At 39.5% G+C, this 14,350-nt stretch overlaps 2 protein-coding genes across 2 annotated transcripts; both read right to left on the reverse strand.

Annotated features, from left to right (window-relative positions):
• Window positions 1-564: 564 nt before the first annotated feature.
• On the reverse strand, window positions 565-6,802 carry LOC122672682 (protein Rf1, mitochondrial-like). The gene is made up of 3 exons (XM_043870151.1): window positions 6,099-6,802; window positions 4,054-4,058; window positions 565-646 (listed from the first exon to the last, which is right to left on the reverse strand). The coding sequence occupies exons 1-3, from the start codon at window positions 6,761-6,763 to the stop codon at window positions 633-635; spliced, it is 684 nt and encodes a 227-aa protein (XP_043726086.1). The 5' UTR covers window positions 6,764-6,802; the 3' UTR covers window positions 565-632.
• Window positions 3,922-13,868, reverse strand: LOC122672676 (pentatricopeptide repeat-containing protein At3g48250, chloroplastic). Its single transcript, XM_043870146.1, has 2 exons — window positions 11,825-13,868; window positions 3,922-4,056 (listed from the first exon to the last, which is right to left on the reverse strand). Exon 1 carries the CDS (start codon window positions 13,811-13,813, stop codon window positions 11,906-11,908), a length of 1,908 nt encoding a protein of 635 aa, XP_043726081.1. The 5' UTR covers window positions 13,814-13,868; the 3' UTR covers window positions 3,922-4,056; window positions 11,825-11,905.
• Between the last annotated feature and the right edge of the window lie 482 nt (window positions 13,869-14,350).

Genomic DNA, 14,350 nt, shown 5'->3' on the forward strand with positions numbered 1-14,350 from the left:
ATTTCATTAAGAGTTTACAAAACTTGCTATCACAATTAGATATACTTCAAAGTTGAGAGTAGCTTCAAAGCATTCGAAAGTGTTTCTATGGATATAACTAGATTTAAGGAATCTAAGCTTCATTAATAAATGAAAAACGGTGAACAATGGAAGAACCCTCAATGTTTGTGACTTATGGTATCAACCATAAGGAGCAGACTTCTATGGCATCAACCATTTGACTTATGTGTTAGTGTTGGATTCAGTGCCTCTTTGAACCATAACATCTAACAAATCATGAGAGTCTATCAAAATTTGTTATTTGTAAAAGGAATCCACCAAGATAGTGAAGATAACTACATTAGGCAAGTTTTCTTAATCCAACAATTCATTCAACAATTTAGTGATTTTTTTTCATTGGCAAGAATTATTTACACCAGAAACCAAAGCACTTACAGTCATGATATCAGTAGAGAATCCTAGTCTTAACATTTTGTTTAGCAATCAAGTGGCTTCTTCTGATTGCCGAGTATTGCATAGGCCATGAATCAAAGAGTTCAAAGTGATAACATCAGGCTTCTATGTTCTTTGCAGCATCAATTCAAACAACTTATGTGCTTCAGCGATCCTTCCCTCTTTGCAAAGACCATCTATTAGAATGTTGAAAGTCACGACATAAGGAGAGACTCCTAGTTCCAGCATTTTATTTAGCAATCCAGTGGCTTCTTTCCATTGTTTAGAATTGCATTGGACATGAATCAAAGAGTTGAAAATGACAACATCAAGCTTCTGTCCTCTTTGAAGCATCAATTCAAACAACTTATGCTTCAGTAGTCCGTCTTTCTTTGCAAAAACCATCTATCAGAATGCCGAAAGTCACGATATCAAGAGAGACTCTTAGTTCCAACATTTTATTTAGCAACTTAATGGCTTCTTTCCATTGTTTGGAATTGCATTGGCCATAAATCAAAGAGTTGAAAATGACAACATCAACCTTCTGTCCTATTTGAAGCATCAATTCAAACAAATTATGTGCTTCAACTGTCCTTCCTTCTTTGTAAAAACCATCTATCAAAATGTTGAAAGTCACAACATCAGGAGAGACTCCTAGTTCCAACATTTTATTTAGCAATCCAGTGGCTTCTTTCCAGTGTTGAAAGTCACTACATCAAGAGAGATTCCTAGTTCCAACATTTTATTTAGCAATCCAGTGGCTTCTTTCCATTGTTTGGAATTGCATTGGTCATAAATCAAAGAGTTGAAAATGACAACATCAGGCTTCAGTCCTCTTTGAAACATCACTTTAAACAACTCATGTGCTTCAGCCGTCCTTCTCTCTTTGCAAAGACCATCTATCAAAATGTTGAAAGTCACAACATAGGAGAGAGTCTTAGTTAGACTCCTAGTTCCAACATTTTATTTAGCAATCCTGTGGCTTCTTCCCATTGGCGATAAATCAAATAGTTGAAAGTGACAACATTAGGCTTTTGTCCTCTTGAAGCATCAATTCAAGCAACTTCTGTGCTTTAGCAGTCCTTCCCTCTTTGCAAAAACCATCTATCATAATGCTGAAGGTAAATGACATTTGGTGAGATTTCATGGTTCAACATTTGATGAATCAAATTTGCAGCTTCTTTCCACTTACTTATATTGCAAAGCGTATGAATCAAATAATTGCAGGGAACAACATCTTAGGAGAGTTGTTTCCTGACCATGCAGAGCCCCTCCAGTAGGGTAGTCAATTTAACAATATTTTGCTCATAACCACGTCTTAGGGTAGTTAATTTGACAATATTTTGCTCATAACCACGTTTCAGGGTAGTCCCAATGATAGAGGAGCCAAATCTGACCGATTATACCCATATAAACAGTTGAGTAAGATGTTTAGCGTTAAGACATGGGGCTGTATTTGCAAGGAAAACATGTGGAGCATGTTCTTGTACAGAGAAATCACAGTGGAATAGTGTTTGCTTCTGGCAAGTGTTTGAAATAGTTGATTAAAAGCAACAATTTCTAAAATGGGTTGCCAGTGAACCATTCGGTGGTATCGGCGGAATGCTTCCTCAACACTAATGGAAGTCCTTGTACTTGACTTACATCCATCTTCTTCTGCAGATTTCTTGAACAATCCGATAGGACTCGCTCGGAGATGTGTTTTTTTAGCTTTTGAAGAAAGAGATGAAAGAAGCAGACGTAATGGAAGAGAAGGGCTAAGAGAAAACCACTTACCCATTTGAATTCGATTTTGTGATTTAATGAGAGCATGCATCCACAGTGCTCCACATCCCTTGCAGCTCATCTCTACTAACACTTGTGTTTCTAACTGCTCGTCTCTGCTAACACTTGTGTTTCTAACTGCTTTTCAACATCGCTTTGCAACCCATAATCAGGTTTTGAATTACCAGAGAAGCAATGTTTTCAAAACCTAGAATCGGCATCGGAATTGGATGATATCGACTGAAATCTCCCAATCCTACGACCGATCTTAAGAAAAGTGTCTTGAGAGTTAAAATAGGGCAGAAAATAATGAAGGGCTGAATTTATAATTGTACTCCATTGCCCTTCAGTAAGGGTTTCAAGAATCAGTAAATCGGATTGGGAATGGCCCGATTCAGATTGGAATCAGCGGTCACTGATCCCGATTCCTGAAGATTGTTTTTTGGTCAATCCTTCCTCATTCCATGGGGGAGAGGGGGTGATTTTTTCTGGCACAAATATGCCACCAGGAGAGTCGATCAAGAATCGTTGGAATATTCCTCGGATTTGCTGATTGAAGGGGTTTTTCAGATTGATTCAAGCCGATTCTGATTTGGATCGGATTAGAATCGGTACTCATCGCTTTGCTCCCATTAAGCATTTAAAAACAGACTGGAATGGGAAATCTTTTAAAACAGATTGCAATAGAGAAATCCACTCGAAGTGAGGAACCCAAATTTATAAACAAGGAGACGAGGAGGGAGGGGAGATGGCCACGATTTTGGCCACCTCTCTCTCTCTCTCTCAGGTTGGAAATAGATTAATTGGAAGAACAATTTCTAAAATCCAATGCTTTCTACTAAACTTCATGTATCAGCAACATAAGAATGCTACTAGAATTGTACAGAGAATGAGGAAGGATGGCAAGTAAGCTCAAAGAAAACTAATCCAATATTCCAATTGGGTAAATGGGCAATTCTTGGTACATTCATCTCGAAAATCAGTATATACTCAGCTTTCTTTATGTTATTCTTCAATGGTGAATCCATGTATCCTTGTGTACTTTCGTCGATTAACAAATACTAGTTTGATCATTTCGTCAGAGTTTGAGGTGATAGCCTAAAAGGCCAACGAGTTGAGGAACCAGAAGTAAGGAGCATTGTGAGAACCAACCTCAAACATGTCTAAACTGCCCAACCTGCTTCCCTCCTCTTCTTGGAATTCTCTCTCCATTCTTCATATTTAGGTTTTAGCACCTCAATAAATGCTTACTGTCCATTTGGTTACAATGGAAGCAAGTTACTGTTGAAATCAACATTTTTTTTACTTCACTTTATCGATGAAGTTTTATTCAACTTTACTACTCTTTATCGTAATCAAACAGGGCCTAAAGGAAGAATTTCTCTGCTTCTCTTCCCTGTTATAGCCCAAAATGTGTTTCTTATTCATTGAAATGTGATCTGAACAATAAATCAGTTCTCACTCCATACCATCCAATGATGCTAAGAGGGGCTGACCTGCTAGCAGGATCATTTTACTGAACCTGCTTTTTGGGCATTCACAGCCACAGGAAAGGGGCATACACAAGTATAACACACAGAAGGACAGACAAACTGGTGTAAGCCCAGGCAAGTTGGAATTGTTGGGCAACCATGCAGGTCAGATTCGGTCTGGGTTGATTCTCAACTCAACCCTACTCACCCAAGTTCATGCTATCAACAAATATGTTCAAATGGCAAGCTGGTCTTCCAAATCCAAAGTAGAATCATACAAGGTTTTAAAAACCACATACAAAAGGGGTGAAATAAATGTTTCATTCTCCACAGCCTAATCAATTTATTTGATCACCAAACATTCTCTCAACCAGTAATAGTGTAGTTAAGACTTTAAACCTTCAATCACTATGCATCGAAACGGTCATCAAAGATGCAATATCATGACATGGTTATGAATGACTTTGTAATTTACACTCTATTTGCTCAAACTCCCCTGCCAAAAAAAAAAAGGTAATTCTTACCTTTTCTTCTCCAGAATAACTATAGAAGTCTTTAAAAAGTTGAAAGTTCTTTTTTTCGAAGATGATTGAAAAAGATGTAGGGTATAGCAAGCAACAAATTGTTATTTGCTGAGTTGTATGACATAGCAGACAATTTTTCTTTTTTGGTACCCGTTGCACGAGGCTCCCGCCACTGCTGGGTCTGGGGAGGGTCATAATGTACACAGCCTTATCCCTGCTTTCGCAGAGAAGCTGGTTCCAGACTCGAACCAGTGACCAGTTGGTCACAATGAAAAACGACAATGGTAATGTATATTGTCAGATTACCTTCAGTTCAAACTATGGAAGGTGCTTGCCTAATTTAACTTTGTGCATTGATCTCAGGCATTGTTTCTGATAACTATGGTTCATGATGTTTATTTGAATGTCTTTTTTTTTTTCTTGTTAGGTGGCAAAGCTTTTCCAAAAAATCCAGGAAATAGTCAAGGAAGAAAACAATAACCTGGTATTTGTTTTGTTTGGTGAGTTTTGTCAGTACAAAACACACTATTAATCATTTTTTATCATCTTCTCTTCACTGGTTGAGTACAAAGCTTGGTTCAAAGAGTTTGGTTCCAAGTATGTAAAGCTTGCTTCACCTTATAATTAGAAATGACCCCTCTTTCTTACTGGGTAGGAACATATTACTTGTTCTATCTATGAATTTCTTTCCATTCTTGATTTACTGTGGCTTCTTCTTCTTTATTATTTTTTTTTCTAATTTTTTCTGTCATCACTCATCAGAATTCTTATCTGCATCGATTTAGTGGACAAACATAGCGGTTTTTATATTATGAACCAATCTTGCTTGTTGATCATTCTCATATTATTATAATTTTCAGACTCACCATTGTGTGTAGATTCCATATATTGCTTTTTGTTGATCGAACTGATAGCAAAGCAAATGTGGATCCTCCTACTGTTCAGGCACGGTATGAAACTGGCACTTAACCTCTTTGTCTCCTATGACTCAAGTTAACCAAGGAAGTTCTAAAAGCAAAACCCATCTCAAATGGTTGGCAGGTAGGTAGTCTAGCATTTGGTGGCACTCTTGCTTTTCTAGGACCAAAGGCAAGCGCGATCAACTGAACCAAACTCATTTCTCTTCCTCTTGGTGCTGCTAAAACTAAAACTGTAATACCGGCCTGCCTCTGGCATTGGCTGCAGGCTGCAAGTCACCCACCCCGTCAAGCCAAAGTGATTTGCTTAGAGAAACCCCAGACAGCAAGTTTCCTCTTTCTGGATCAGGAGGGACAACTCCTCCTCCTGCATTGGCTGCAGGCTACAACTCTGTTGCTGATGCTCTGGCAAGGAAGTTCCTGTGTATCATGTGTATGATAGATTGGCTAATTTCCACTCCGTTGCTCAACAATCTTTGTTGGTCTGTTGCCATTGGCTATACACGTCTTTCATTGATAAAGCTTCTCCTTACCATAAAAAATACATACCAATATGTTTATATGGACGTACATAACTAGTTACAAGGAATCTAACCTTCATTAAGAAATAAAGGATAGTGAACAATGGAAGCACCTTCAATGATTGGTGTTTCAAAAAACATTGATGCTTGGGAGATCTTTCGACATCTCTTTTAAAAAAGTTCTCTATATCAACTTTCTAATAAAAAATGTTTTTCATTCCAATCGATGAGGAGTAGACTCTACGGCCTCAACTATTTGACCTATGTGTAAGTATTGGATTCAATGCCATAAGATCTAATAGTTCATGAGAGTCTATCAACATTTGTTATTTGTAAAAAAGATCCACCAAGATAGTGAAGGTAAGTACATTAGGTGAGTTTCCTTAATCCAATAATTCATTCAACAATTTAGTGATTTTTTTCCATTGGCCAGAATTGTGTACACGAAAAACCAAAATACGTAAGGTCACGATATTAGGAGAGACTCCTAGTTCCAACATTTTATTTAGCAATCCAATGGCTTCTTCTGATTGGCTAGAATTGCATAGGCCATGAATCAAAGAGTTGAAAGTGACAACATTAGGCTTCTGTCCTCTTTCCAGCATCAATTCAAACAACTTATGTGCTTCGGCGGTCCTTCCGTCTTTGCAAAGACCACCATCTATCAAAATGTTGAAAGTCACGACATCAGGAGAGACTCCTAGTTCCAACATTTTCTTTAGCAATCCAGTGGCTTCTTTCCATTGTTTAGAATTGCATTGGCCATGAATCAAAGAGCTGAAAGTGACAACATTAGGCTTTTGTCCTCTTTGAAGCATCAATTCAAGCAACTTGTGTGCTTCGGCGGTCCTTCTGCCTTTGCAAAGATCATCTATCAAAATGTTGAAAGTCACGACATCAGGAGAGACTCCTAGTTCCAACATTTTATTTCGCAATTCAGTGGCTTCTTCTGATTGGCCAGAATTGCATAGGCCATGAATCAAAGAGTTGAAAGTGACAACATCAGGAGAGACTCCTAGTTCCAACCTTTTATTTAGCAATTCAGTGGCTTCTTCTGATTGGCCAGAATTGCATAGGTCATGAATCAAAGAGTTGAAAGTGACAACATCAGGATTTTGTCCTCTTTGCAGCATCAATTCAAACAACCTATGTGCTTCAGCAATCCTTCCTTTTTTGCAGAGAATAGGTTCAGGGCTTCATTTACCATTCCTTCTTTGCAAGGCCCATCGATGATTGCATTATACATGGTAATGTCAGGCTTGCATTTACCCTTGAGTTCCATCGCGCTAAGCATTTCAAGAGCCTCATAAGTGTTTCCCGTCTTGCAGAGCCCATTGCTTATGGTTCCATATGTGATTTCATTACAAGGATATCCTTCTTTGAGCATCTTGTGGAACAACTCTTTGGCCTCTGCAATTTTCTCCACCATGCAATGCCCCTTCAGTAGAGTAGTCAATGTGACAATATTTGGCTCAAAACCACATTTCATAATGATCCCAATGATAGAGAAGCCCAAATCTGGTCCATTGGACCCACATAAACAATTGAGTAAAATGTTCAGTGTTAAGTAATTGGGCTGTATTTGCAAGGAAAGCATGTTCTGGTACAGAGAAATCACAGTGGAATAGTGTTTGCATCTGGCAAGTGTTTGAAATAATTGATTGAAAGCAACAATTTTCTGGAAAGGGTTGTGAGTGAACCATTCTGTAGTATCGGCGGAATGCTTCCTCAACACTAATGGAGGTCCCCGAATTTGACTTGCATCTATCATCTTCTGCAGAATTCTTGAACAATTTGATAGGACTCGCTCGCAGTCGCAGATGTGTTTTTATAGCTTCCGTACAAAAAGAAGAAGAAGAAGAAAGAGATGAAAGAAGCAGACATAGCGGAAGAGAAGACAACTTACCCATTTGAATTTGATTTTGTGATTTAATGAGAGAGAGAGCATCCACAGTTGTCCACATCCCTTTCACTTCGTCTCTGCTAACACTTCACACTTCTGTTTCTAACTGCTTTTCAACATAGCTTCTTGCAACCCAAATCCTTTCCGTCGTGTATTGCCTGCTTAACAAAACTTTCTTCGCGTTTTAATTCTAAAAGTTTGTTTTTAAGTATTGGTTTAATGGCTGTTGTATAGTTCCTACTTGTTCCATATTTTAGGGATTTGGATCCTCTACGGCGTGGCTGCCCATCCTGCCGGTGCTGCATAGACACACGGCCCTGTTTCTGTGCAGGATGGGCAGCTGCGCCATAGAGGATCTGGATTCATATTCTAGAGGATCCTCCTCTATGGTGCAGCTGCCCCGTCCTGCCGTGCTGCGCAGACACAGGGCCATGTGCAAAGACTGCCTTACACCCACTCGAGCAGGGGTAAGGTCGTCTTTGCACACGGCAGGACGGGGCAACTGCGCCGTAGAGGATCCAAAACATGAGGACACCCACATTACGGATGGTGTTTGGACAACCCTACCTCAATGCTGACTTGGCATCATAATTGACTGTTGATTGGAGTCGAGGTCCTCCTAGATTTGAGAACCATTTTGCTGTTGATAATTTGGCTTATGATGCTTGTGATAGATACTCATGTCTATTGAGATGTTTTAGGGAATTTTTTTGGCTATGATTCAATTTTCTATAGACTGATCAGTTGATTGCAGATGAGAAAATATTCATTATGCAGGATTGATTCAAATGCTGCTTATAATGCAGTGTTGGGTTTTTATGAGTCATCTTAAGTTTCCTCTCCCAAGTAGGCCTCACCAAGTCATGCAGAGACTTGGGAGGAAATAGGCTATTTAGTGTGGACAGTGGACAGTTGAGGCTCTGGAATTATGATAGATCAATTGATTCACAAGGACAGGTTTGTTATGGATCACCTCACTTATGTAGGTTTTTGATGAATCTCAAAACTTGTGGAAATATGGCATATCAAATGATTGGGAGAGTTGGTAATTCCAGAATAGTTATAAAAAGTCTTTGAAAAAATGAAAGTAACAATTTTGAAGATGATTGAATAAGATACAGGGTATAGCAAGCAACAAATTGTTATTCATGGCTGTATTATGTGAGTTCCAATAAGCTACGGAAACTGTTATTCCAGTATGACATACCAGACAACGGAAATGTACGAGTGTCAGATTACCTTCAGTTCAAACTATGGGAGGTGTTAGCCTAATTTAACTATTCATTCCCTTGGTATATCTGTGATCTTCTCCCCTGAATTTTACAGGTTTATTAACTTTGTGCATTGACCTCAGGCATTGTTTCTGATAACTATGGTTCATGATGCTTATTTGAATGTCAGTGTTTTTTCTTTTTCTTTTTTTTTTTTTTTCTTGTTAGGTGGCAAAGCTTTTCCAAAACAAACCAGGAAATGGTCAAGGAAGAAAACAATCTGGCATTTGTTTTGATTGGTGAGCTTTGTCAGTACAAAGTACAGTATTAATCATTTTTATCATCTTCTCTTCATTGTTTGAGTATGAAGCTTGGTTCAAAGAGTTAGGTTCCCTATACAGATTGAATGAACTTAACAACTACAAATCTGTTACTAAGGTCTTACCCAAGTGGCCAAAGTGTCATGACATAGCTTATTTATGATCATGGTTGAAGCAGAATGGTGCTGTGATACATGAGGAGGTTACAATAATAGATATTTTGCAACTGTAGACTTGCTTGTTATGTCATTAGGTACTTGCCCAAACTATTGTTATCCTGAACTTCTTATTAGTTAGCTATGAATCAGTAATTTACTCACTGATTGGCTCAGAAGTTTCAGTAATTTTGTTGCCATGGTCCCCACACCCCATGGACAGTTGGATCACCCCTTGTATGGTTAACCACATGGGGTTCGGGAGAGGATCCATACTCAAATTTTAATAGTTCAGGCATTAAGGAACTCTTTGACTGAATTGCCGAGGTACAAACTCCGGCATTGATAATTGACACAATGACATTGACATCGAAGGTATCATCATGTAAAATAAAATCAATGAACCTGATCCTTCATCCTCCCCTCATTCTTTGACATCATCCCATGGGCAATGTATATGTCAAGACAATCAAGCAGAGAAATCTTTTTCAATGGGACGAAACAAATTCTAGAGCAAACAGATTACTTTGCTTTTCTGAACATGTACAAGAGCAGCAACGATGAACTACAGTAACAGCAACAATGGCAAAATGGGCGATGGAGATGGTTTCTTGTCCCCAGTTTCACGTGGGGTGATGTTTGAGAGGAGGGAGGCTTTTTTCTCCCTACCGGACCCTACCGGAGTGTGAAAGATGAGAAGCAAGCATGTCTCATCTACTGCAAGTTTAGCAACAAAATAATTCGAGAAAATGATCTATACAGCTGCAGGCCTCCATTCACTCCCGAATCCAACTTCATAAAGTTCATCCATGCCATTGGATCAAATTGAACAAATCGATTCTTCACCTGGTATGTCAGCAAAAGGAGTTGCCAAAGTTGGAGGACATTAAATATGCCACTCTCTTTTCGTATGATAATGTTTTTGGTGTCCATCATGAGACGATTTGATGCTGCAGAAACTTGATCCAAGTGGGATGTTTAGGTTAGCTTTCTTTCAGTAATGTGAAACAGGGTTCTCCTAACATTGGGTGCCACACTGAATGACCAGATTACATGTAAAGACTACTGATTAGACTGTTAGGACCAACCCCCCCCCCCCCCTTTTTTTTTTTGGGGGGGGAGGGGGTGGGGAACCACACAGAGAACAGGGGAAAAAGGAAGTAGGAGAGGGAGCCAAGGCAGTGCATGACTCCAAGAAGGAGAAGGAAAGGCAAGTGTAAAATTAATTCTGCACCATATATAGAATTTTTAGAGGTAGTTAAAAACATTGAAGCATTAAAGGAGCAGTTCTATAAGATTGAATAATTGGAAGGACAATTTCTAAAGCCCAACTGCATTCTACCAAAATTCATGTATCAGCAATATGAGAATGCTACTAGAATTGTACAGGGAATGAGAAAGGGTGGCAAGTGAGCTTAAAGAAAACCCATCCAATTGGGTAAATAGGCACTTCTTGGCACCTTTACCTTGTAAATCAGTGGTATATCTTCAGCTTTCTTTATGTTCTTCTTCAGTGGTGAATACATGTATCCAAGTGTACTTTCTTCTATTAACAGATACTACTTTTTAATCATTTCATCAAAGACTGGGGGTAGCATAAAAGGCCAAAGAGTTGAGAAACTGGAAGAAAGGAGCATAGTGAGAACCAACTGCAAACATTCCTAAACTGCCCATGCTGCTTCCCTCCTCTTCTTGGAATTCTCTTTCCATTCTTCATATTCAGGTTTTAGCATCTCACTAAATGCTAACTGTCCATTTGGTTACAAGGGAAGTAAGTTAACAGTTGAAATTTCACTTTATAAATGAAAATTTTATTCAACTTTACTACATTTCCCTTCAACGTAATCAAACAAGGCCTAAAGGAAGAATTTCTCTGCTTCTCTTCCCTGTTACTGCCCAAAATATGTTTCTTATTCATTGAAACGTAGTCTGAACAACAAATCAATTCTCACTCTATACCATCCAATGATACTAAGAGGGCATTAAAAATGCTGACATGCTAGCAGGATCATTTTACAGAGCCTGTGTTTTGGGAAAGGGATACACAAGTATTGCACATAAAAGGACAGACAAACTGGTGTGAGCCCAGGCAAGTTGGAATTGTCGGGCAACCATGCACGTCAGATTGGGTCTGTGTTGACTCTCAACTCAACCCTACTCACCTAAGTTGCATCTCTATTTCCAGGTGGCAATGAGTTCATGCTAGAGGGCAGGCCTTGGTGCAACGGTAAGGTTGCTCCATTGTGACCAAATAAATACGGGTTCGAGTCTTGAAACAGCCTGCGAAAGAAAGGGTAAGGCTGCGTAAATTATGACCCTCCCCCAGACCCGTAGTGGCGGGAGCCACGTGCACTAGGAACGCCTTTTTTTTTTTTAATGATTTCATGCTATCAACAAATATTTTCATGGTAGTCTTAATCATGCATGAACAAAATGTTCAAATGGCAAGCTGGTCTCCCAAATCCAAAGTAGAATCATAAAAGATTTTAAAAACCACATACAAAAGGGGTGCAGTAAGAGTTCCATTCTCCACAGCCTAATCAATTGATTTGATCACCAAACATTCTCTCAACCAGTAATAGTGTAATTAGATTTTAAACCTTCATCACTAAGCATCAAAACAGCCATCAAAGATGCAATATCATGAAATAGTTATGAATGACATTGTAATTCTTATATTACAAGCTTAAACAGTAGCAGCCGCATTTTTTTTAGAACCAAAAAGATTCAAAATGTCAGTATGTTTGCGAATATGATGGGGACACTTGTAGAGCAAATCTTGAGCTTCAGAATCCCTACCTTCTTTGAAGAAAGATGTGAAGACATTAACGTAAGCAGAAAGGGATGGGTACGCCTTTACACTTAATGCTTTCAAGAATTCCTTAGCATCTTCCACAGTCCCAAACTTCGCTATATACTGAACAAAGGGTTCCTGGAATGGTGGGAAATTGTGTTTCTTCATTAAAATAAGAATCTTCAATGCTTCCTCGAGTTTCCCTTGTCCAAGAAGGCTTTGAATCAAAAATTTATACGTAGCTTGCCAAGGTCTCAAACGGGCCTTGTCCACCATCTCAGTGATCAAAGCATATGCACCATCTAGCTTATTCTTACTACACAATCCATTTACCAGGACTTCTAGGAGATCGGCATCAGCATCACAGTTCTTCCCGATCATCTTAGTGAAACAAGTTAATGCCTCGTCAACTTCGCCAGCCATGCAATGCCCCTGAATTAAAATTGTCCAGGTCTTGAGGTCAGGAACACAATCACGTGCTTCCATCTCATCCAAGGTCTTACAAGCTTCCTCTAGCCTCCCTGCTTTACAGAGTCCATAAACCAGTTGGCTGTAGGTAATGTTGTCAGGTTCATAACCAGCATTTTTCATGGTTTCTAAAATTTTTTCTGCTTCATCAAATTTTCCCACACTAGTCAAAGACCTATGGATCCCATCATAAACAGATTTAGACAGGGGATGCCCTGCTGCCTCATATTTCTTTACAACTCTGAATACCAAATCCAAATCTGGGGTGCCAGCCAACGAGATATGCCGCAAAAGCATACTGCAGTTCTGAATTGACGGCTTGTAGGGGCCATCCATCATAAGCTCATAAAGCTCCACAGCATCCTTTATCATCTTGCTCTTCTGAAACTGCCTTGAAAGTTTTATATAGGTGTCAAGATCTATCTCATGACCTGCCTCCTTCATTTCCCTGACCATGTTCCAAAACTCCTCAATTGATTCAACCCACCCAAGAACACGAAGGATTGCATTATAAGTAACAGTACTGTGTTTATAACCTAGATGATTAGCAGCCCAACGGAAAAACCCTAAAGCCTTTAAAGGGTGTGCACGAAGTTCCTTTAAGACCCTCAACATGGTATTCTCCGATAAAGAAAGCCCGAGTTGCCCCAATTTCTTCTCAACCTCATCACTCCAATCCAAAGCCATAACGACCTCAACAACCCCTTTTACAGTAGAATCCGTGATGCCCTCTTCAGCCATCTGAGAGTATAATTTAGTCAGAGCATCAGCATCAGTGGCCATTTTCGCATTCTTGAAATTACCAACTAGTGCAACGTATGTTTCATTGTCAATAAGAAACCCCTCATCCCGCATTTTATGCACCATAAACCAAAACTCCTTCATCGAATCCTTGCGACCTAAAATCCTGAGCATTAGGCTATATAACGCAGAAGTGGGTTTAAACCCACGTTTCTCGGAAAACCAGCCGAAGAAATACCAAGCCTTTTCTGGGTTCTTATCGAGTTGCTTCAATACGTAAAGAACAGTTTCGTGGGTTAGAGTTGGATTGGATTTTTCTAGCTCCTGTTCTACCACATCAGACCATTCGTTCGCTAAAACGAGTTCCACAATAGAGTTTGGCTTTATTGAGAAGTGCAATTTTTGTTGGCTAGTAGGAAAACCAGAAATATAAGCTTGTGATGAACTGACACAAGAAAAGTACGGAGAGTGAGTGTATCGCATCACCTGGGGCTGAGACTGAGATTGCAGAAACCGAGCCGCGGAAGGCCGACTCAGGAGGAGCGAGTTGATATGCTTGAGAGACGCTAAAATTGCATTCGCTCTCTTCATATTAGTCGCGACGGTCGACGATGTCGCAAGAGAAATGAAACTGTCAATACTCCAAGTCTCCAACAAATGAATCAGGGATAGGGTTTTGACAGGGTTTTGCAACTTTGCTCGACTTCGGCCACAGGGTTGCGATATCGGTGTCGGCCCAGGGATTGCGATATCGGTGTCGGCCGGGATCGGTCTGATTAGTCAATTTTACCTTTACCTTTCGTTGAAAATTAAGTTTTTCTTTTATGGTTTTACCTTTGATACAATAACGATACTGACCAGGTATCAGAATTGGCCTCGACCGACACCGATACGATCTGCCCAATCGGATATTGATGCCTCACTTGCGCTTCAGGTGAATCAATAAGTCAAAGACTTTATGTTTTTTTTTTTTTTTGGTAACGAGAAACTTTACTGATAATAAGAGTGTGTACAAGCATTGACATCACTTACACAGATCATGAAGCCAAAGAGTGGACTGTGGCTAAGATGTCTCACACACAAGAGACATAGCCTTCCTAGTCAGGGCATTTGCTACTGAATTCATAG

Source organism: Telopea speciosissima, chromosome 8 (genome assembly GCF_018873765.1).
Source record: "Telopea speciosissima isolate NSW1024214 ecotype Mountain lineage chromosome 8, Tspe_v1, whole genome shotgun sequence".
NCBI classification, from domain to species: Eukaryota; Viridiplantae; Streptophyta; class Magnoliopsida; order Proteales; family Proteaceae; genus Telopea; species Telopea speciosissima.